A 23008-nucleotide genomic window follows, 5' to 3' on the forward strand; every position below is an offset into this window, starting at 1 on the left:
AGTTTTCCTTCCCTCAGCAACCAAATTACATGGATTAGGGATCATTGTTTATCAGGCAATATATTTTACACCAATGGTAAAGAAAATTCTTTTTTTTTTTTTTTTTTTTTACTTGTCATTGCAGACAGAGGGAGGTGGAAGAAAAGTCCTATTCACACACACACACACACACACACACACGGGGTCTGGTTTGTCATCAAACCTACATGGGCTTGGTGATTTTGATTGGTTAGCTCATGAGTTTTCCATCAATGATAAACGGAGTCGTGTTTCTTCCCACCCCTCTCTCTCCTGCAGCAAGATGAGGAAATTACTTCTTTTTGCTGTGGGTGTCTGCAAACACACGCAGCAAATATGAGCATATTACCCAGGAAAAAGCATTGCGTAAATTATTAATCATAATATAATCATAAAGTTATACTTGGCCTATTAACAAAATTAAAAAAACTGCCATACGGGTTGAAGGACGCACGTTCAACACACATTTAAATGGAGACTTAGAGTGGAGCGAATTGTGTGCTACGTACGCTTAATTAGGTCATGTGACTTTTGACACGGAGGCTCATCAGTCGAATCCAGAGGGTTAACTACTCCTTTCCTCCATAACTCTGTTCTGTTTAGTCTGCTGGGTAGGTGTGGGAGGGCACAACTGGATGAGAGGTGTTGAGTTCTGGGTCAAGCTGTTGTTGGCACTACTGCTAGTTTCACTCAGGCCAGTGAGGTTCCCCATAACCTGTCTCTGAACGGATGCTGTTAAAGGCAGTGGCAGTGGGGTGCTGGCAGAGTAGGTGGATGGAGCACTTTGTGGTCTGACCGGAAGCTGCTGCTGGAACTGTGGCTGCACCCGACTGGCCTCCTGGGAGCCCCAGACAGAAGTCGTCAGTGATCTGTCCTGGCCACTGTGATTGATGAGGCTTCCAGCCCACTGAAGAACACTGCTGGCTGCTGGGCTCAGGGATAGGTGCAAGAGAGTATGAGGAACTCATCTTGCTACTGCTGCTGCTGAGTCTGCGTGGGAGGCACCTGGTGAAGTTCAAACTGATACCTCTGCAATAGGCTGCTGACTTCACTCTGGAACCTCAGCCACATGGGGGGAGGGAATGTGTAGGTGACCTCCTTCATGTAGTCAGCAAAGGTGTCTTTCTGGCGTTGCAGGGGTGACTTCTCAGTATTAGAGAGCTTGTTTCGCAGCTGTCTTTGCAGTTCAGCAATGTTGCTCATGGTGGCCTCAATGTCATCACTAGCCATGGACCTGCACCCCAAGGACGTGTCTGTATCAGACTGAGCGGCTGTAGGGGGATGATGATCAGCGGCATCAGACTCAGACTCAGACTGGGGAGCTCCTGCTGTGGCAGTCGAAGCTGCCCTGGGTTGAACCTTGGCCTTCTTCTGGAGAAGAAACAATCATAAATAATGTGAGCACATGTAGACAATTGTTGCAATTTCATCATCAAAATGAAAACATGTAATAAAATGAAAAATTTTAATCAAAATGAAAACAAGAAAACAATGAAATAAAATACTTACACTGACAGTGACCCTCTTTTTGACCTGGACGACGAGGTGGGGGCTGAGAAATTCGAAGCGGCGCAGTATCCAGCAGTCCCTTGCAGTTAAATCATTGCTGCCAGAACCTGAGGGAGCCTGCTTCAGCTTGCCAAACCTGGTTCTCATGTTGATGTACCACTTCTTCAGCTGGTCACTGGCTTTGCCCATCTCTCTGGCCTTCTGCTCCCAGAGTGTTTCTTTCAGGCCCTTGTTGATGTAGTTGCGGTGCTTTTTGTTGAGGATGCAATCTTGCTCAGGGGCCTTGAGCCAGTCAACCATTTCCTGCTCCTGCTCCTCTGTGAAGTCAGCTGTCACCAGCTCCCTCTTGCGCTTCTTCTGGGACGTGGCAGCCTCACTGGGAGGAAGCTCATTATCACTCTCAACAGAGAACTGTGCTGCTGGCTGAAGAACCTCAGTGATTATGTCTATCGGGGAACCAGGGGGAGGGGATGTGGACTCAGCTTCAGACTCTGAAGGTGCTGGGACATCTTCAACAGGAGTTGGCTCTTCAGGGGCTCCTTGGGCTGCAGCACCTCTGACCCATCCATGGCCGTGGCCAGTGGTAGAGTTCTTGACCATGGCTCCCTTCTTCCTTGGTGGCATGATGTCAAAAACTGGTGAAACTTTGAAACCTTTTAAAACAAAGACAAAATGTTGATGTTGACCAGGCAACTCCTCAATGTGGACTGAGGTTCCAGCGCCAGCTAGGTGCATTATGCTATTCAGTGCTGCTCTCAATTACATCCAGACCCACTCAAGGGCCAATACGGAAGTTCTGAATGTATTCGAGTGACAACTGAAACGTTCTGATGGCATTCGAAGTACATTCCAGCTTAATTATATTAATAACGAAAAGATTTGGGCAGAAATCAAGATGCTCTTGAAGTGCATTATGGCTCATTCGTGACATTCTGGTTGGATTTGAAGTAGATGACCATTTTGATTTTTCCCTCTAACGCGATCAGAATGTTTTGAATGCTGTTGGGATGCCGTAAGAATATTTCAAATGCACCTCAAATATTTTGAGCATGAGCAAAACATTCAGGTCAGTCACAAGAATGGGTCTGAATGTTTGGAATGCACTCCGATTGCAGTCAGCCATTTTTGAATGCACTTCAAATATTCCGGAATATACAGTGAATTTTCATTCTGATGGCATTCCAGCTTAGTCTGCCTCTATAGTAGTAACTTCGTGTAGAATATTTTTGAACATTTTAACCTCCTTCATTTTGATCAGTTTAGAATGCTTCTGCATGTCTCATTATTGTTGTTTCCTCAACTTGTTGGCCAATTCTTCTTCTAGTTCCCACTGCTTTGGGTATGAGTACATCTGGGTATCGTTTTGTGGTTGGGGTGGTGAATAACTCCTACTTCTCCTTCCATGTGAGAGGCAGACTGCTTCTGGTATTCTTTGCCAAATATGTTTGCTGATACCGCTCCATTCTTTATGTGTGAAAACTTGCAAAATCGACAGTGGATCAAATACTTATTTACCTCACTGTATTTCCTCATCCGTGAAGTATTTTTGTGTGACAAAATTGTGTCTTCGGGTGGTGAGTCTCCCTCTTGGTACAGTAGTGTTCAGATTAATAGTAGTGCTACATGACTAAAAAGATTAATCCAGGTTTTGAGTATATTTCTTACTGTTACATGGGAAACAAGGTACCAGTAGATTCTCACAAATCCAACAAGACCAAGCATTCATGATATGCACACTCTTAAGGCTATGAAATTGGGCTATTAGTAAAAAAAAAAAAAGTAGAAAAGGGGGTGTTCACAATAATAGTAGCATCTGCTGTTGACGCTACAAACTCAAAACTATTATGTTCAAACTGCTTTTTTTTTTTAGCAATCCTGTGAATCACTAAACTAGTATTTAGTTGTATAACCACAGTTTTTCATGATTTCTTCACATCGAGGCATTAATTTTGTTGGTTTGGAACCAAGATTTTGCTCGTTTACTAGTGTGCTTGGGGTCATTGTCTTGTTGAAACACCCATTTCAAGGGCATGTCCACTTCAGCATAAGGCAACATGACCTCTTCAAGTATTTTGACATATCCAAACTGATCCATGATACCTGGTATGCGATATATAGGCACAACACCATAGTAGGAGAAACATGCCCAACATCATGATGCTTGCACCACCATGCTTCACTGTCTTCACTGTGAACTGTGGCTTGAATTCAGAGTTTGGGGGTCGTCTCACAAACTGTCTGCGGCCCTTGGACCCAAAAAGAACAATTTTACTCTCATCAGTCCACAAAATATTCCTCCATTTCTCTTTAGGCCAGTTGATGTGTTCTTTGGCAAATTGTAACCTCTTCTGCACGTCTTTTATTTAACAGAGGGACTTTGCAGGGGGATTCTTGCAAATAAATTAACTTCACACAGGCGTCTTCTAACTGTCACAGCACTTACAGGTAACTCCAGACTGTCTTTGATCATCCTGGAGCTGATCAACGGGTGAGCTTTTGCCATTCTGGTTATTCTTTTATCCATTTTGATGGTTGTTTTCCGTTTTCTTCTATGTGTCTCTGGGTTTTTTTTTTGTCCATTTTAAAGGACTGGAGATCATTGCAGATGAACAGCCTATAATTTTTTGCACCTGCGTATAGGTTTTCCCCTCTCCAATCAACTTTTTAATCAAACTACGCTGTTCTTCTGAACAATGTCTTGATTCACACCCCCTTTTCTACTTTTTTTTTTTTTTTTTTTTTATACTAATAGCCCAATTTCATAGCCTTAAGAGTGTGCATGTCATGAATGCTTGGTCTTGTTGGATTTATGAGAATCTACTGGTACCTTGTTTCCCACGTAACAATAAGAAACATACTCATAACCTGGATTAATCTTTTTAGTCACATAGCACTACTATTATGCTGAACACTACTGTATGTCTTTTATAGGGCCCCTTCACACATAACACAATTGAAGCAGACGATCGCACAAAGGAGGAATTGCATGCCATTTGTGAAAAATCGGAGCCGCCTCAAACGCCTTGTACACCTGTCACTACAACCATTTGTGCACATTAGCGGCCAAAAGACAGCGAGTGCCCCGCGAGTGTTCATTCGACCCTTCTCTCGGCAGGTGTCAGCCAAATTCCAGGTGTCACACACGAACATCTAACACCGCTCCCTGGACACTTAGAAAAGGCAGGGCTATTCGCACTCCTGGTACAAGAGTAGACATCAGGTGATCACATTCAAGCTGTCCATGAAAATAGTCGAAGTGCCCTATGACTGTGGCGCAGCCAAGCAACACACGTGTGGCGTAATAGTGTCGACTCTCCTTTCAACACGTGGCCCGCATGTGTATCACACGTGTAGCACCCCCCCCAACCCATGTGGCATTGAGGGGGGTCATATTTGCATAAAATGCTGATATGTACAGACATCATCACATGGACACGGCCAGCCACGTCTGAGCGCACACAGCACGGCGAAGCACCTCTCAGCTGATCGCCAGCCAGTGACTGACTGACTGACAGCTGGAAATGATGGCTCAGTGCACCCAACGTGTGACATTACAAACAGATGTGGGATATGACATCACATAACTACTGTGAGGCGCGGACGACGGCACGCTGTCCTCACGTGGGAATAAATTAAAACACATTACTTCCGCTGGCCGGCGCATCAGCGCATCCCCACTGGTGAATATTGTGCCATGGTGGAAATTACCCAACAAGACGCTACCCACAAGGCGCATGTCACTGTGGGATTTCCCCACATTGTAATAATTAAAACATGGGTGATTCTTTAACTACGGGCACTATTGGCCTTGTAAATGTAATTTTCACCACACCACTGCCTTACAATATAAAGCGCCTTGGGGCAACTGTTTGTTGTGATTTGGCGCTATATACATGTGCTCTGATGTCACTGTTTATCGCCATAGAAACTACCCAAACAATCTTTCATACAAGGGTGATTCTTAGACTACGGGCACTTATGTCCTTTGATCATATTGTATGAAAAACAGAAAAAAGGGGAAATTTCACACTTTTATAGTTATCTTTACAATGAAACTGTGTTAAGAAATTTGTTCTAGCAGTCTATGATGACTTTTTCACCTTTTTTCAGCATCATTATATGCAAATATTGCCATTTTGTGCTTGTCCCACACCCAGACTTTTGATCTTTAATGATAAAAATGAATGGTAAAGAAACGTTTTTTCTAATGTTTTAAAATATCTCTGAATAAAATATCAGTAAAATAATCAAAACATAATTGGGGTATTCAATGTCATACAACTGTTGTGATTTTTTTAAACAAAATGTAGTTGTCCCACACTATTGCCATAATTTCCACCACAACACTAATGTCCCTCTAAACAGTTTGTATGAAAGATTGTTTGGGTAGTTTCTATGGAGATAAACAGTGACATCAGAGCACATGTATATAGCGCCAAATCACAACAAACAGTTGCCCCAAGGTGCTTTACATTGTAAGGCAATGGTGTGGTGGAAATTACATTTACAAGGCCAATAGTGCCCGTAGTTAAAGAATCACCCACAAACTGTTTAAAGGGACATTACAGTGTTGTGGTGGAAATTACGGCAATAGTGTGGGACTACATTTTGTTTTAAAAAATCACAACAGTTGTATGACACTGAATACCCCAATTATGTTTTGATTATTTTACTGATATTTTATTCAGAGATATTTTAAAACATTAGAAAAAACATTTCTTTACCATTCATTTTTATCATTGAAGATAAAAGTCTGGATGTGGGACAAGCACAAAACGGCCATATTTGCCTATAATGATGCTGAAAAAAGGTGAAAAAGTCATCAGACTACTAGAACAAATTTCTTAACACTTTCATTGTAAAGATAACTATAAAAGTGTGAAATTTCCCCTTTTTTCTGTTTTTCATACAATATGATCAAAGGACATAATAAGTGCCCATAGTCTAAGAATCACCCACATATCACATTTGCAGTGGATCGCTGTGCGCTGGACACGACATGCTGGCTGAAGTGTCCACGACACGAGAGCCAGGCTCTTCATGAGATGGGAGCATGAGGTAATTCATGCAAAAAAACATAAAAGGGAGAACAGTAATCCACATCATTTCATTACTTCCTGGTGTACATCAAGGCGGAGGCTAAATCTGCTCTTTATAACAGCAATTAAGAATTATAAATTGTGGGTTTTTTTAAATAAATTTTTTGCTTCGCTGCTGTGTGCGCAACTATCCATGTGCTCGCACTGTGTTCATGTAAGCAAACATGAGCGTGCATGAAACCGGCACCACGGTATCATGCACATTTGTCCGACCGTGCGTTCTTCCCGACAGCAGGTGGAATGTATCATGGTTCCCCATTTTGTTTTTGGTTTGAGGATTTTCTTCTGGTTTCTGCATCTTTTGTGTTATGTGTGAAGGTGCCCTGACTTGGGCAGTGGTGGTGGAATATCTTCTGCCATTCTCTACATCTTTCCTTCTGGTTGGTGTATTTCACTTTTGCATATTCTACTGCCCACAGTAGTACCCACTCTTCCTCCCTCATCCAATGACTCATTTCATACTCTACCTCTTTCCCTAGTGACTGGTGATCATTGATTGCTTTTTCTTGGGCTTCTTACTTTATACTTATTTTTTCTGCTGTTAAATGTTTTGGGATTTGAGAGGCAATCGAGTGTAGTTTTGCAGTTGTGGTATCTTTTTTCTTCTCTGCAGGTATAGCCGCTTCTTTTATTCTTTCCTCAAATACTTTTTTCCCCTGCCTCACTTTTCATATCTTGAGGAAGTGAAGCAGTGTAAGATCTTTGCTGGGGTCCAGAATCAGTATTTTGGTCATCTGGTGGGTTATGCAACAGAGTGCTGGCACAGGAGAGACGTCTCCCTGCAGCATTCCAAGATGTATGAATTACCACGTGTGTGTGTGTGTGTGTGTGTGTGTGTTCAAGTGGCTCTTTTGTCTAAACCTTCGACGACATTCAGAACAGCAAAATTGTTTTTGCCTTTGTTCATTTCTCTTGGATTTCCTTTTAATGGAGTGCAATGGGCCCCAGACCCAGGGTCTAAAGTTGCACCTTAAACACTATAGCCCGGTGTCAGAGGACCAAAATGGACCTGAGCGGTAACTGGCTGGAATAGGTCGATTCTGATACAGAATTTCCTCACCTTTTCAGTAATGATATTTTTGTTGTCCTAGCTGGAGGCTGTCTTGGTGAAAATCATTACCTTGGCAACCAAGATGCTGAAATAAAACAAATTTGTGAAATATAGTAATTTCAATATCTCAGTGCCCATTTATCCGATAGGCATGATTTTTGTGTTGAAATATGTTACCAAGTGTAGCCATCACAATGGAACTATGTAGGTTGAGGTCAGAGGTCAACTTCATTTGCATACGGAACGTTTTGTTATAAAATTGACCTTTCGGATCAAGAAGGTCGGTGACATCTCTTGCGTTACTTTGCCAGTCACGGATATTATCATAAAATACAAAGAGCAGTTTATCATGGCAACCTTCCACAAAAAAATAGAAAATTGTGATGTGGATGCCACCGAATTACAAAAAATTACATGGAAACAGGGAAATTGACTTCTCTCATGTACACCTGATTGCAAATTTGAGGCTCATCTTGTATCGACCAGAGATCAGGTAACATCTGCTTCGATTAGAAGTATGTCAGAGGACCAGTACTTTGCGAGGTACTTTGAATTGTATCAAGCCTACTGAAGTAACCACACTCTTCATTCTGAAACAAGCACTAATGGAAGCTAATGAGTGTCAGAAGCACAAAGAGGCTGGACCGACCAGGATCAAGCATGATGACGAGGTGGTGAGGAGAGCAATGGCTGTAATTGAGGACATGATAAATCCGTTTTCAGGAACTCATGAGCTGGTGCATCTCTCATCTGGAGTGATTGCAACGAACACAGTGAGAGATGACATCCTCAATGCTTATGAAACTGGACAAGAAAGGATTAAGGAATTCTTCAGGGAATGGCTCATAGACAAGACACAGAAAATAGACGCACCACTGAAGAAATTGTCATTGAAAACTTTTGAATCTACAGTAGTGCTCAGAATAATAGTAGTGCTATGTGACTAAAAAGATTAATCCAGGTTTTTGAGTATATTTCTTATTGTTACATGGGAAACAAGGTACCAGTAGATTCAGTAGATTCTCACAAATCCAACAAGACCAAGCATTCATCATATGCACACTCTTAAGGCTAAGAAATTGGGCTATTAGTAAAAAAAAAAAAGTAGAAAAAGGGGTGTTCACAATAAATATTAGTGTGGCATTCAGTCAGTGAGTTTGTCAATTTTGTGGAACAAACAGGAGTGAATCAGGTGTTCCCTATTTAAGGATGAAGCCAGCACCTGTTGAACATGCTTTTCTCTTTGAAAGCCTGAGGAAAATGGGACGTTCGCAAGACATTGTTCAGAAGAACAGCGTAGTTTGATTAAAAAGTTGATTGGAGAGGGGAAAACCTATACGCAGGTGCAAAAAATTATAGGCTGTTCATCTACAATGATCTCCAATGCTTTAAAATGGAAAGGAAAAAAAAACAAAAAAAAAAAAACAGAGACGCGTGGAAGAAAACGGAAAACAACCATCAAAATGGATAGAAGAATAACCAGAATGGCAAAGGCTCACCCATTGATCAGCTCCAGGATGATCAAAGACAGTCTGGAGTTACCTGTAAGTGCTGTGACAGTTAGAAGACGCCTGTGTGAAGTTAATTTATTTGCAAGAATCCCCCTGCAAAGTCCCTCTGTTAAATAAAAGACGTGCAGAAGAGGTTACAATTTGCCAAAGAACACATCAACTGGCCTAAAGAGAAATGGAGGAATATTTTGTGGACTGATGAGAGTAAAATTGTTCTTTTTGGGTCCAAGGGCCGCAGACAGTTTGTGAGACGACCCCCAAACTCTGAATTCAAGCCACAGTTCACAGTGAAGACAGTGAAGCATGGTGGTGCAAGCATCATGATATGGGCATGTTTCTCCTACTATGGTGTTGGGCCTATATATCACATACCAGGTATCATGGATCAGTTTGGATATGTCAAAATACTTGAAGAGGTCATGTTGCCTCATGCTGAAGAGGACATGCCCTTGAAATGGGTGTTTCAACAAGACAATGACCCCAAACACACTAGTAAATGAGCAATTGGTTATGGTAATCAGGAACATCGAGGATCTGGACAAATACGACCAATAAGGTATGAGGACACAAACACATCACAACACCATGACACAGACCAGAGGAACCTATTCATCTACTACATCATCTACATCTGGAGACAAGAAGGATATAACTCAAAGGATTGCTGATCATGGAAAAGTAGAACTGAGAACATTTAAATACACAGACCACAATGTACTGGACTTGGAGCACGATATAGACACGGACAATAATTTCTTCTCAAATATCAATGACAGTTGTTGCTATTATACAGATGAACAGTTTAATCGGATCATTAAAACGGATAACAAATTATCAATAATCCATTTCAACAGCAGAAGTCTATATGCAAACTTTAACAACATTAAAGAATATTTAAGTCAATTTAAAAAAATATTTAACATAATTGCTATATCAGAAACATGGATCAATGAAGATAAAGGAATGGATTTTGAACTGGATGGATATGAATTTAATTGTGTAAACAGAAAGAATAAGAGTGGAGGAGGAGTGGCTGTGTATGTGGATAAGAACATGGATTATAAAATAGTAGACAATATGACAACTGTGATTGATAACTTATTAGAATGTATAACTATTGAAATATGTGACGAAAAAAGCAAAAATGTATTAGTCAGCTGTATATATAGAGCACCAGGATCTAGTATTGAAACATTCACTGACTGTATGGGAAAAATGTTCTCAAAAACTAATCAAAAAACTGTGTTCATTTGTGGTGACTTAAATATTGATCTGCTCAATCCAATTAAGCATAAAATAACAGATGAATTTATCAGTACAATGTACAGTATGAGTTTATATCCAAAAATCACCAGGCCAAGCAGAATTACATCCCATAGTGCTACCTTAATTGATAATATATTCAGCAATGATATTGAGAATAACACTGTGAGTGGATTATTAATCAATGACATTAGTGATCATCTACCAGTTTTCATCGTTTATAATAGAAACCATCGGCGGAATCAGCCAGAGGAGAAAATAAAATACAGGCGAGTGCGGACAGAGGAAAACATGAACACACTAAAGGATTTACAGGAGCAAAACTGGGAAAAGGTATACAGTGAAAGTGATGTTGATAGTGCATATGAAACTTTTTTACAAATATTTACATCATTATATGATAAAAATTGTCCAATTAAACAAGACTACAGAAAACAAAAATCCAAGCTCGACCATGGATGACGAAAGGGTTACGAAATGCATGTAATAAGAAAAATACACTGTATAGAGAATTCATAAAACTAAAGACTAAAGAGGCAGAAAATAGATATAAGAAATACAAAAATAGATTAACTAATATTATACGGGTATGTAGGAAGGAATATTATAGTAACATATATAATAACAAAAACAATATTAAAGGAATATGGGATATATTAAATAGCATTATCAAAAATGGTAATAAAAAACAGTTACCCTCAGTATTTCATTGATAATAATGTCAAGAAGGAAAATAAGGATGAGGTAGTCAACGGTTTTAATAATTTTTTTGTAAATATTGGACCAAGCTTGGCAGAAAAAATTCCCAATTCCCAACCTGAGGATTGGGATAATAATCTCATAGAAAGAAATCCCTGTTCAATGTTCCTCACAGCAGTGGATGGAAAAGAAATTGTAGACATTGTGAATAATTGTAAATATAAAACATCTACCGATTTAAATGAAATTGATATGGTGGTGGTAAAACAGGTCATTGAATGGATTGTAGAACCATTAACATACATCTGTAACTTATCATTTCAAACCGGTAAATTTCCGAATCAAATGAAAATAGCTAAGGTTGTGCCGCTGTATAAGACTGGGGATAGACACCACTTCACAAATTATAGACCTGTTTCTTTGCTTCCACAATTTTCCAAATTATTAGAAAAGTTATTCAATAATAGATTAGACAAATTCATAAATAAACATAAATTACTTACTGATAGTCAATATGGATTCAGAGCACATAGTTCAACATCACTTGCATTAATAGAATCAGTTGAGGAGATTACAAACGCCATAGACCACAAATTACATTCACTTGGAATATTTATAGACCTTAAAAAGGCTTTTGATACAATCAATCATGACATATTAATCAGTAAACTTGAACAGTATGGGATTAGGGGGTTGGTGTTGCACTGGGTGAGAAGCTACTTAAGTAACAGAAAACAATTTGTGAAGTTGGGGGAATATACATCATCATGCTTGGACAATGCTTGTGGCGTCCCACAGGGGTCAGTATTGGGTCCAAAACTGTTTCTAATTTATATAAATGATAATGTCAATGTTTCCAAAATATTAAAATTAGTATTTGCAGATGACAAGCATTTTTTGTTCAGGGGGGGATTTGCAGGAGTTACTGAGGAGGATCAGTATAGAAATGGGAAAATTGAAAATATGGTTTGACAGAAACAAATTATCATTAAACTTAAGTAAAACAAAATACATGTTATTTGGCTATTGTAATACAGATATACAGGTTCAGTTACAAGTCGAGGGGGTAGATATTGAAAGGGTACATGAAAATAAGTTTCTGGGGTGATATAGATGATAAGATAAACTGGAAGACTCATATAAAACATATACAAAGTAAACTGTCAAGAAGCATTTCAGTTCTAAACAAAGCGAAACATATTCTGGACCACACCTCACTCCGCATTCTTTACTGCTCACTGGTTTTACCATATTTACAGTACTGTGCAGAGGTATGGGGTAATACTTATAAAGGTACAACACAATCACTATCAGTAATGCAGAAAAGAGCTATAAGAATTATTCATAATACTGGCTATAGAGATCATACAAATCCACTATTTTTACAATCCAAATTCTTAAAATTCACAGACTTGGTTTCATTTTCAAACAGTACAAATCGTGTATAAAGCAATAAACAATTTACTTCCAGCAAATATTAAAATATGTTTTTTTAACAGATCAGGGGATTGCAGTCTGAGGGGGAAATTTAATTTAAAGCATCAGTGGGCACGAACAACATTAAAAGGTTTCTGTATTTCTGTCTGTGGGGTGAGGATGTGGAACAGATTGGGAGTGGGGCTCAAGCAATGTCCAAGCATGAACCAGTTCAAACAGCGGTACAAAAATATGTTTTTTTCTAGGTATAGGGAGGAGGAAGGGTAATGAGGGTTAGTGTGTTTTTGTTTTTTGCTTCGGCTTGTAAATATATAGTATTTTGTATGTAAGTAGGCATGTGTAGGTGTATATATATATATATATATATATATATATATATAGGTTTAGGTGTGTAGGAATCTATGTGTATATGTGGCAAAGGGTATTACTGGTTGTGGGGAAGAAGGGGTAGAGATAAATAAGCTGATGCTTCACCCTACCCCTTTTCGGACATGTTGGGTACACAGTAGGAACTTTTTTGTTGTTGTCTTTACTGATCTATCTTGTAATTGTTGTTGTATCAAATGTTCGAAATAAACAGTTTTCATTCATTCATTCAAAATCCTGGTTCCAAACCAACAAAATTAATGGCTCGCAAATGTGAAGAAATCATGAAAAACTGTGGTTATACAACTAAGTACTAGTTTAGTGATTCACAGGATTGCTAAAAAAGCAGTTTGAACATAATAGTTTTGAGTTTGTAGCATCAACAGCAGATGCTACTATTATTGTGAACACCCCCTTTTCTACTTTTTTTTTACTAATAGCCCAATTTCATAGCCTTAAGAGTGTGCATATCATGAATGCTTGGTCTTGTTGGATTTGTGAGAATTTACTGGTACCTTGTTTCCCATGTAACAATAAGAAATATAGTCAAAACCTGGATTAATCTTTTTAGTCACATAACACTACTATTATTCTGAACACTACTGTATGAACAAGAGTGTCCAGGTCAAGATCGGCAAAGAGAAACTGCTTTTAACATCGGATCTGTCTATTCTGTCTCGTCTGCTAGTTATCGTCATGAACCGCAAACTTGAACTTTAAGAGATCGAGATACGAACTTGGTGCCTTACCAAGAGCTCTTGCACGAAGTGACGCAAGCCTTATTCACACTGACAAGTGTCAGCTGTACCCATTGCTTCAGCAAGACGTTGATCCAGCACACGATGTTCCGTATGGTGCTGCCCAGTTACAGGATGGATCTGCCCTTCTGCATTCAATCACTACAATTCCAGACACCTATGGAGATCTGAGTCATATGATCTTCAATATCATAACAGCTGGCACTCCTTCCAACTGCCGTATTGATTTTGTTTGTGATACTTACCCCAGAAAGTCAATCAAGAGTGACATCAGGTCAAGCAGGGCACAGAATGGATCATTAAGGGTAAGCATAAGTCATCAGTCACAGAAGTTACGGAAGAGCCAATGGTCAAGCATCATAACTGATGGAAGGAACAAGGGAGAAATTTTTAATTTCTTGTCCTTTCACTGGGCAAGTCCAGAATTCGAGGGAAGACATGCCAAGAGGGAGATCTGCCTAAGCCATGAGAGCACCTGTACAAAGATATCTGTGGAAAGTGGAGTCATTGCTTCTGAGGTCATCCCAGAACTGTTCTTCCCAGGAAGAAGCAGACACGAAGCTCCCGCTGCATGCTAGACATGCCAACACCTCATCTGCTGTCACTGTGAGATCCAGAGATACAGACATGTTTGTGTTGTGCCTCGCTCATGCTGAAGAAATAAATGCCTTGTTTCTTCTACAAACTAGGCAATCCTCCAAACTGAGATACACCAATGTGAAAGAAGTGGCAGAGAAAGTAGGTAGGCCAGTCTGCCAAGGTCTCATTGGCTATCATGCCTTCACAGGTTTATGACCAGGTTGAAGGATTTGTGGGAAAGGGCAAGAAGACAACTTGCAAAGCTAACAGGAAAGCCTTCTAACAGGAAAGTTTTCAATGACAATTTCTTCAGTGGTGCATCTATTTTCTGTGTCTTGTCTATGAGTCATTCCCTGAAGAATTCCTTAATCCTTTCTTGTCCAGTTTCATAAGCATTGAGGATGTCATCTCTCACTGTGTTTGTTGCGATCACTCTAGATGAGTGATGCACCAGCTCATGAGTTCCTGAAAACGGATTTCTCATCTCCTTAATTACAGCCATTGCTCTCCTCACCATCTCTTCAGCATGCCTGATCCTGGTCAGTCCAGCCTCTTTGTGCTTCTGACACTCATTAGCTTCCTCAATATCAGCTGCATGTTCCACAAATCTGGCCATGGCAGATATATCTGCAGCTGTTAGGGCCCATGTCTGTCTGACCTTTTCATTGGTTGAGAAACCAGTCATTTCACCACGTGTCTTTGAATCTTTGCTGAGCGTCATCTCCAGAGTCTGGTCACAGGGAACACGAGAGAAGTTCTGACATGAGTGTTGGACCGAAAATTGATCATCCATCATGTATGTATAGACGGCAGGGTGTGTTTCCAGAAGCCAAATCATGTCTGCCAAGTAAATGGATGCATATCTGGTGTACTGTTGGTGATCATATGCATGAAACCAAATGATCATCTTCAAGCATTCTATGTGAAGTGGCCAATCTCCTAATCTGGAAGCCTTGATGAAATCAAACATCAACAAAATCATGTCAAGATATGAAATCCAGAAGAGGGCTGTTTCACAATGAAGAGTGTGGTTACTTCAGTAGGCTTGATACAATTTGAAGTACCTTGTGAAGTACTGGTTCTCTGACATACTTCTAATCAAAGCAGATGTTAACTGATCTCTGTGGTGGATACAAGATGAGCCTCAAATGGTAAATGAACTGCATTTATATAGCACTTTTCCATCTGCATCAGACGTTCAAAGCACTTTACAAATAATGCCTCACATTCAATTTCAATTTATTTCCTTTATATTGCGCCAAATCACAACAGAGTTGCCTCAAGGCACTTCACACAGGTAAGGTCTAACCTTACCAACACCCCGATGTAACCTACATTCACCCCGATGTGAGGCTGCTGCCATATAAGGTACTCTCAATACACACCGGGAGCAATAGGGGATTAAAGACCTTGCCCAAGGGCCCATAGTGATTTTCCAGTCATGCTGTGATTTGAACCGAGGATCTTCTGGTCTCAAGCCCAAGCCTTAACCACTAGACCATCACTTTCCCTAAGTGCCTCAAATTTGCAATCAGGTGTACATGAGAGGAGAAGTCAATGTCCATGTTTCCATGGTAATTTTTTGTAATTCAGTGGCATCCACATCACAATTTTGTTCTCATTTTTTGGGGAAGGTTGCCATGATAACCTGCCATTTGTATTTTATGATAATATCCATGACTGGCAAAGCAACGCAAGACATGTCACTCACCTTCTTGACCCGAAAGGTCAATTTTGTGACAAAACGGTCCATATACAAATGAAGTTGCCCTCTGACCTCAACCCACATATTCCATTGTGACACCCATACTTGGTAACATATTTCGATACAAAAATCATGCCTATTGGATAAATAGGCACAGAGATACTGAAATTACTATATTTAGCAAATTTGTTTTATTTTGGCATTTTGGTAGACAAGGTAATGATTTTTCACCAAGACAGCCTCCAGATAGAACAACAAAAATATCATTACTGAAAAGGTGAGGAAATTCTGTTATCAGAATCAACCTATTTCAGCCGGTTACCACTCAAGTCCATTTTTAACCCTCTGACACTGGACTACTACTGGCATTGTATCCAAGGGCTCTCTTCAAGATGGTGATCGTTCCCTTAATTGCGGATAACTGCATCTTGTGAACACTTGGGTGACCACGGATTGCCTCAAGGTATTTCTTCAGGTTCTTCTTGATAAGCCCTGTTGCTCCCACCACAACTGGTATGGTATCTATTTCTTACAATGACCATGTTGTTTGTATGTCATTTTTAAGGTCTTGGTATTTCATGATTTTCTCCCTTTCAGCGCTATTCAGACCATAGTCATTGGGGGCTGTTCCATCAATAATTTTGGCTGTTTTTTCTTGCTTGTTCCAGATGACAATATCAAGTTTTATTGCACCCCCTTCAGTGTGTCTACCTGTTTTTGTCCTGCATAAATTACCTGGTGTCTGCTCAAGTTGGTCATTTGTCCAAATCTTTGACCACACACAAAACAGACAAATGCTTTTTGCCTTTTGTTTTTCCTTCTGGGTCCCAGACATGGGGTCTAAATTTGCACCCTTAATATTACTGACATTGTATCCGAGGGCTCTCTTCAACATGCCGACCTATCCTCTCCTCAAATACTGCCTCTGATCTCATGCCCCACTTCTCATGTTTGAATAAGTGAAGCAATGAAAGATCTTTTTCTTCTCCCCAATGGACCAATTTACAATGATGTAGTTTCATTGGTTTCTTTTGGCCTTTTGATGCTGGGATCCAGGGGAGGTGATGGTCTTGTAGGGGAGGTGATGGTCTAGTGGTTAAAGCACTGGGCTTGAGACCAGAGGATCCTTGGTTCAAATCCCAGCCTGACCGGGGGGGAAAAAAAAAAAAAAAAATCACTAAGGACCCTTGGGCAAGGTCCTTAATCCCCTAGTTGCTCCCAGTGTGTAGTGGGCGCCTTGCGTGGCAGCACCCTCACATCGGGGTGAATGTGAGGCATTGATGTGTAAAGCGCTTTTAGTGTCTGATGCAGATGGAAAGGCGCTATATAAATGCAGACCATTTACCATTTATCTAGGATCAGAACTATGCTGATCTGGTGGATGACCCAGCTGAATGCTGCCACAGGAGAGATGTCTCCCTCCAGTACTGGGAGAAGTTGCACCATTACTTTCTTCACACGCCCTGGTGCCTAGGCGCTTTGTGGAGTTTTTAGCTGGGGTTTGTTTTCTTTGAAACATCCTCCTGGCAAACCGCTTCACAGTGGGACCGTATGAATTCTAATGTGTTTGTTCAGACTGCCCTTCTGTTTTTGTATTTTACTCTGATCAGAATAGCTAAATAGTTTTCTTCTTGTCTGCCTCTCCTTTTGTTGCTCTGAGTTGTTCATGTGACCAGATGCTTTTGCATATTTAGAGCCTTTAAACAGTTTCTCATCAGTGTTACCTGAATGAACAATACTGGTATTTTTTTGAGAATTAAAACTTGACTGAAGTTCTCTGGTCTGTTTCCAGTCATCACTGTCATCAGTCTCAGTTCCAGAACTGTCTGAATTCCTGCCACTGGTATCTGGCTGTAACTGACTGTCTGGACCTGAGTTGCTGGCTGGTTGTGGTCCTCCATCGTCCTCTCCATCAGCTTCTGCTGTCAGTGTTCTGTGTACAGATGAGCTGCTGGCTACAGGCTCAGCCTCTGTGCTCTCATCACATCGGCTTTGATGAAGCTGTGATGACTCTGGATTTTCATCATCATTTTCACTCTTCACAGGGACGACAGTGAAACCAAACTTGGTGAGATCTGCCTCCTCCAGCTGCTGAAGCGGTTCTCCCTGCTGACTTATCCACAGCTTCTCTTCTTCTTTAATGTCCTCCTGGTCAACACTCAGATTCCATTCCTGGTGTTCAGGGAGAGTTTCTTCTTTAATCACAAACAACGGCTGCATGTCTGCAAAGAAACAAATTAACAATAAATATTAGAACACTCATTAAAATAAAGTATCAGAGTGGTGAGTTTGACCTCATGACAGTAAGATATTGCACTGATGGAACTGAAGCTGGAAATGTACATCAGGGGGATTTGTTTTACATTTCACACAAACATAATGTCAAAACCCATGAAACATGGGGTTATTCCATGTCAGATCACCCAGTTTTAAAAATGAATACAATTAAAAAAAACGGCGTATCATTTAATAAAACTTGCACGGCCCCAGAGGGTTAATGGAGACTTTTTTCCTTTCAGTGGACAGAATCTCTGTTCAGCTCCTCCTCGGCTGCACACTAAGTTGACGTTTCATAGTGTTTTACACCCTTGGGACAGTGAAACGGCTAACTTTTCAGCACATATTTTCAGCAACAATTCAGTTAATTTTTCAGAAAATCCGTACTCAATGAACAGAAAATTTGAACCTGAGAGCTGGATAGAAATTTACCGCTACCCACAGCTAGAACACTGCGGAAGAGAGCTCTCTCAAACAGCTCGGTTTCAGAAAACCTCCCCCTCCCCTCCTCCCGCTTGACAGCAAACAAGCAGAGAGCAAACAACAGCAGTTGAGAGGATTCACAGTGACTCTTCTCTGGTATCGGAAAATGTCGCGGGTTGGATTGGTATTTTCCAATACATGAATTACATCGGTATTGGAAGCCGATCCCGATACCGGATCGGTTGCAACCTTAGTTTATATTCACCATCTCCAGGGATGAAAGTGGTGGTGGGGGGGAACACAAACTTAATATTACAAGAGGGCATGCCCCAGAAAGTTTGTGAATTGTAGGAGCTCTGAGATGCAATCTGGGGCCATTCCAGACAATAAATTACAGTGAATGCAGCACCCAGTTTGGTGAGGAAAAAAAAACAAAAAAAAAAAAACAAAACATTTTTCCCTTCTTCAAAATCACTCCTCTACTAGTATTTTCACAAGAATTTACAAATGTATCTTTTCAATATAAAGTAACAGAAAGGAAACATACCTGTAAAGTAATGCACAACCACTTTACTTCACCTGTACTACATAAATATACTTCAATCTACTTCTAAAATTTTTTGACCTGTCGCCTACAGATACCACCTCTGGTCTTGTCTTTACGTCTTTTGAAAACACATTATGCAACACATTATACATATACACCCCCCCCCCCCCCCCCCCCCCCATTTTTCCTCAACAGTGTTAGGAATGTGATATGTAGAAAATTGTTAATTTGCTAATCTACTTTATCCACTACACAACTCTGGTCAGAGAGTAGATATGGACACGTAGGAACAGTTCAGAGACTTAAAGCCCCTTTCACATCGGGCTTGCATAGAATTACATTGTGCTGTGAATCTAGTACACAGGAATGGCTGTGTAAGTTGGGGGGGATTAAAACCTTGCGCGCAAGGGAAGCTTGGCTCCTTGACACTGTTTTAACAGACTGCCTGGACACACAGATGGATTTGACACATTGAATAAAGTCAGAATACATTATTTCCAGGAGTTAATGGACTTTAACGTGCCGCAATCGTGAGAGAACTTGAAAAAGTGAAAGCACCACGGACCTTGAGAGAAGGTGAAGGTGAAAGAAAGCTGCAAATATGATGGCACGTGCGATCCGTCCATGAGGAGTGTACGTGGACTAGGGATGGGTATTGTTAAGATTTTATCGATAGATGCCATTATCGATTCTGCTTATCGATCTGAAATTGGTCACTGTATCCTTGATCTCTGGACATAAATAAAAACAAAACGGTGTTTTGCTTTGAAGTTATTAATTCCGACTGGACTCTATCGTTCTAACTTGACTTGGCAGAGAGCCGCGCAGCGTTTGGAGCTGTGTGAACAGAATGGAGGACGATTCTCGTTTCTTTCTCACAACAAGACAGGAGTCCCAGTTAGTAACTTTAATCCACACAAAAGTGACTCACGATTGACATATTCAGGGATGAAAGTGACGAAAAACAAAAAGAGCTGAAACCCAAAATTACCCCCCAACACCACCTGCACGAAAATGAATTCTAGAAGCTGTGAAATGCAATCTGGGACTATTCCAGACAATAAACTGCAGTGGAAAAAACCCCAACATTCCTTATTCAAATTAATTCCAGTAGTATTCTGCTCTTAATAGGATGCAGCTGTTTTCTAGCTTGGCAGATAGTTCTGGAGGAAATCACTGAAAATTAACAAACTGAAAATATGGTTTGACCGAAACAAATTGTCATTAAACTTAAATAAGACAGGGATGAAATGGAGGTGTAAGAGTCACTAGGTGTCCACAGGAAACAATTATTTATTTCTGTATGTATGTATGTTCATTGTTAGTTGGTTTTATATTTTCGGTTGTGTTTCTATTCAGGTTCTTTATATTAAGTATATATTGTATATAATAATTATTAGATTATTAATATATAAACAAAAATAAATAAAAAAAATTACAATTTGAAAACAAATGCACCCGAACGTGATGACAGCTGCAACTGCTTAATGCTAACTTTTAACATTGAAAATGCCATAGACATGCTAAGGCGTTAGCATCGCTCCCGTTTTTAAGTTATAAAATACATCTATCAACTGTTTCAGAAGACCATAACTGGTCGGTTTAACATAAAAAAAGGTAAATAATACTCACAGACGTATGTTCTTTAGGGTTTTAGCAGGGGAAAATTAAGCGAAAGAAAGAAAGAATAAATGAAGCAATCGAATCACTGTTTCAATCTGCGAACCACTGCTTCGATTGGTTCAAGGTTCAAAGCAAAGCCGCGCTGCAGACAAGTTGATTACGGACCCGCTGCAATGTCTGTAATCAAGTGTTTTCCTGACAAACACCCCCCAAAATAACGGCGACTCTGAAGGACCGATAACAGAATTGTTAAGCAAAAAGCTTATTGATGTCAGTGGATCGAATCATTTCTTAACGATACCCGAAAATAACTTGTTCTCGATACCCATCTCTAACGTGGACATGTTGTGTCGCTGACTTTCTGTCCATGAGGAGTTATACTGGACGTGGACATGTCCCCTCGTTGGCAATTGGTTCATGAGCAGGAGTTAATGGACTTTATTTAACATGCCACAATTGTGAAAGAACCTGAGGAGGTGAAAGCAAAGAGAAGCTGCATCCAGTGGTTGCACGCGGTCCATCCGTGAGGAGTTGACAGGGGACATGTCCTTTTGCTTTTCCTTTTAAAACTCTGTGCCGCTCCATGTGTGTCCTCGCTAAAAACAGCTGAGCCACATGCATTAACAAATGCTACCGCTTGTTTGTTTGTTTTTTCCCCCACATCCAAATGTGCCTAAGTCTCTTTCTGAGGATGACATAAGATTAAAAAAAAAAAAGTTGAAAAATGTTTTTAAAAAATCCTTTCCTGTCAATCTGGTTATGTTCTTTCCATAAATACACATTACACATTGACAATTCTTCCTGCACAGACGGGAAACCGGGGTGAATCCAGGCGGGGTGTGCTTCCCCCTCCACACCCCTATATTAAAGGTCCACTTTTGAAGACAATTTTTCATACTACTACTACTACTGATAATATAATAATTTTAATAATTAAAATGTTGAGAAAGAATTTAAATGTTAGAAAAATGTTAGAAAGAATATAACAGTTACATTTATAAACAATGTAGATTATAAATATTAAGTTTTGCTGTTACAATGCTGTCAACATTTAAATATGAGGTCAAGAAAGATGTCTTTATTTTATTTTTTATAAAACAAGTATTTATGTTCATTGAAGTCAAGAAAGGGTGACTACAAAGTATTGGCAAAGCAGGTTATCATTTTCATGTTGAGGTGGCAGGGGGGTGTTGTCAGCAGCTGCTGAAAGTAACTAACAAGCAATCTAACTCACTTTTAAAATTGAGCAATCCAGTAAATTACTTATTCTAGTAATTATTCAAACTAACTGTGGTAACACTGGTGCTCACAAACATAAGTAAAGTTAGTGATGGACAATTTCAGTTCTGTTCCTGGTGTTGAAGTCCACAGGTTATTTCAGTGAGATGTCTGGCAGCGTCATGTCTGTAGTGATGTTAAGCTCGAGTCAGTCTGCTCAACACATCATTGAGCTTTTTGAACCCGAAGTGTCAGTAATCAGCGTTTCGAGCACGCCCGCCCATCACATGACCACTGCGAGCGAGGCCTCGTTACGTCACACCACGTGTCAAGCTTCGCGGGAAATTCGAATAATCTGGGCGTTTCAAAAAGTTAGCTTTTGGAAACCAATCACATGCCCAGGATGCAGTAAACAGACTAACAGCCAAATGTGCTTCTGCAGTTCGACAGGACGCCATCGATATCACAGGTAGTCTCTCATTTGATAAACTATTATTTTGTTACATATACTTGCATCTTACATATTATCAACTTTATCAGGCTGCACCACAGGAGGAACAGAGGCAGGAGAACGGAGATAATCTGATCATAGATAATTGGCAAAGCTTCTGGGGAAAACCTGGTCTTGTTAGGAGAGACGGCATCCATCCCACTTTGGATGGAGCAGCTCTCATTTCTAGAAATCTGGCCAATTTTCTTAAATCCTCCAAACCGTGACTATCCAGGGTTGGGACCAGGAAGCAGAGTTGTAGTCTTACACACCTCTCTGCAGCTTCTCTCCCCCTGCCATCCCCTCATTACCCCATCCCCGTAGAGACGGTGCCTGCTCCCAGACTACCAATAACCAGCAAAAATCTATTTAAGCAAAAAAATTCAAAAAGAAAAAATAATATAGCACCTTCAACTGCACCACAGACTAAAACAG

The 23008-nt window shown here is 40.2% G+C and overlaps 1 protein-coding gene and 1 long non-coding RNA gene across 2 annotated transcripts; both read right to left on the minus strand.

Moving 5' to 3' along the window:
- Window positions 1–512: 512 nt before the first annotated feature.
- Window positions 513–17846, minus strand: wu:fb74b10. Its single transcript, XM_034165230.1, has 3 exons — window positions 17720–17846; window positions 1528–2180; window positions 513–1389 (listed from the first exon to the last, which is right to left on the minus strand). The coding sequence occupies exons 2-3, from the start codon at window positions 2149–2151 to the stop codon at window positions 991–993; spliced, it is 1023 nt and encodes a 340-aa protein (XP_034021121.1). The 5' UTR covers window positions 2152–2180; window positions 17720–17846; the 3' UTR covers window positions 513–990.
- On the minus strand, window positions 7493–16887 carry LOC117505675. The gene is made up of 2 exons (XR_004559215.1): window positions 16848–16887; window positions 7493–7595 (listed from the first exon to the last, which is right to left on the minus strand). It is a non-coding gene; the product is annotated as an uncharacterized LOC117505675 (long non-coding RNA).
- Window positions 17847–23008: the final 5162 nt, after the last annotated feature.

Source organism: Thalassophryne amazonica, unplaced genomic scaffold, assembly GCF_902500255.1.
Source record: "Thalassophryne amazonica unplaced genomic scaffold, fThaAma1.1, whole genome shotgun sequence".
NCBI classification, from domain to species: Eukaryota; Metazoa; Chordata; class Actinopteri; order Batrachoidiformes; family Batrachoididae; genus Thalassophryne; species Thalassophryne amazonica.

Bases quoted from the DNA above. Each gene is read 5' to 3' on its own strand.
- wu:fb74b10 (XM_034165230.1), bottom strand. From the start codon at position 2,151: ATGCCACCAAGGAAGAAGGGAGCCATGGTCAAGAACTCTACCACTGGC. The intron at 1,390-1,527 runs GTAAGTATTTTA...TTTCTTCTCCAG, and splicing joins AAAAGAGGGTCACTGTCAGT to AAGAAGGCCAAGGTTCAACC.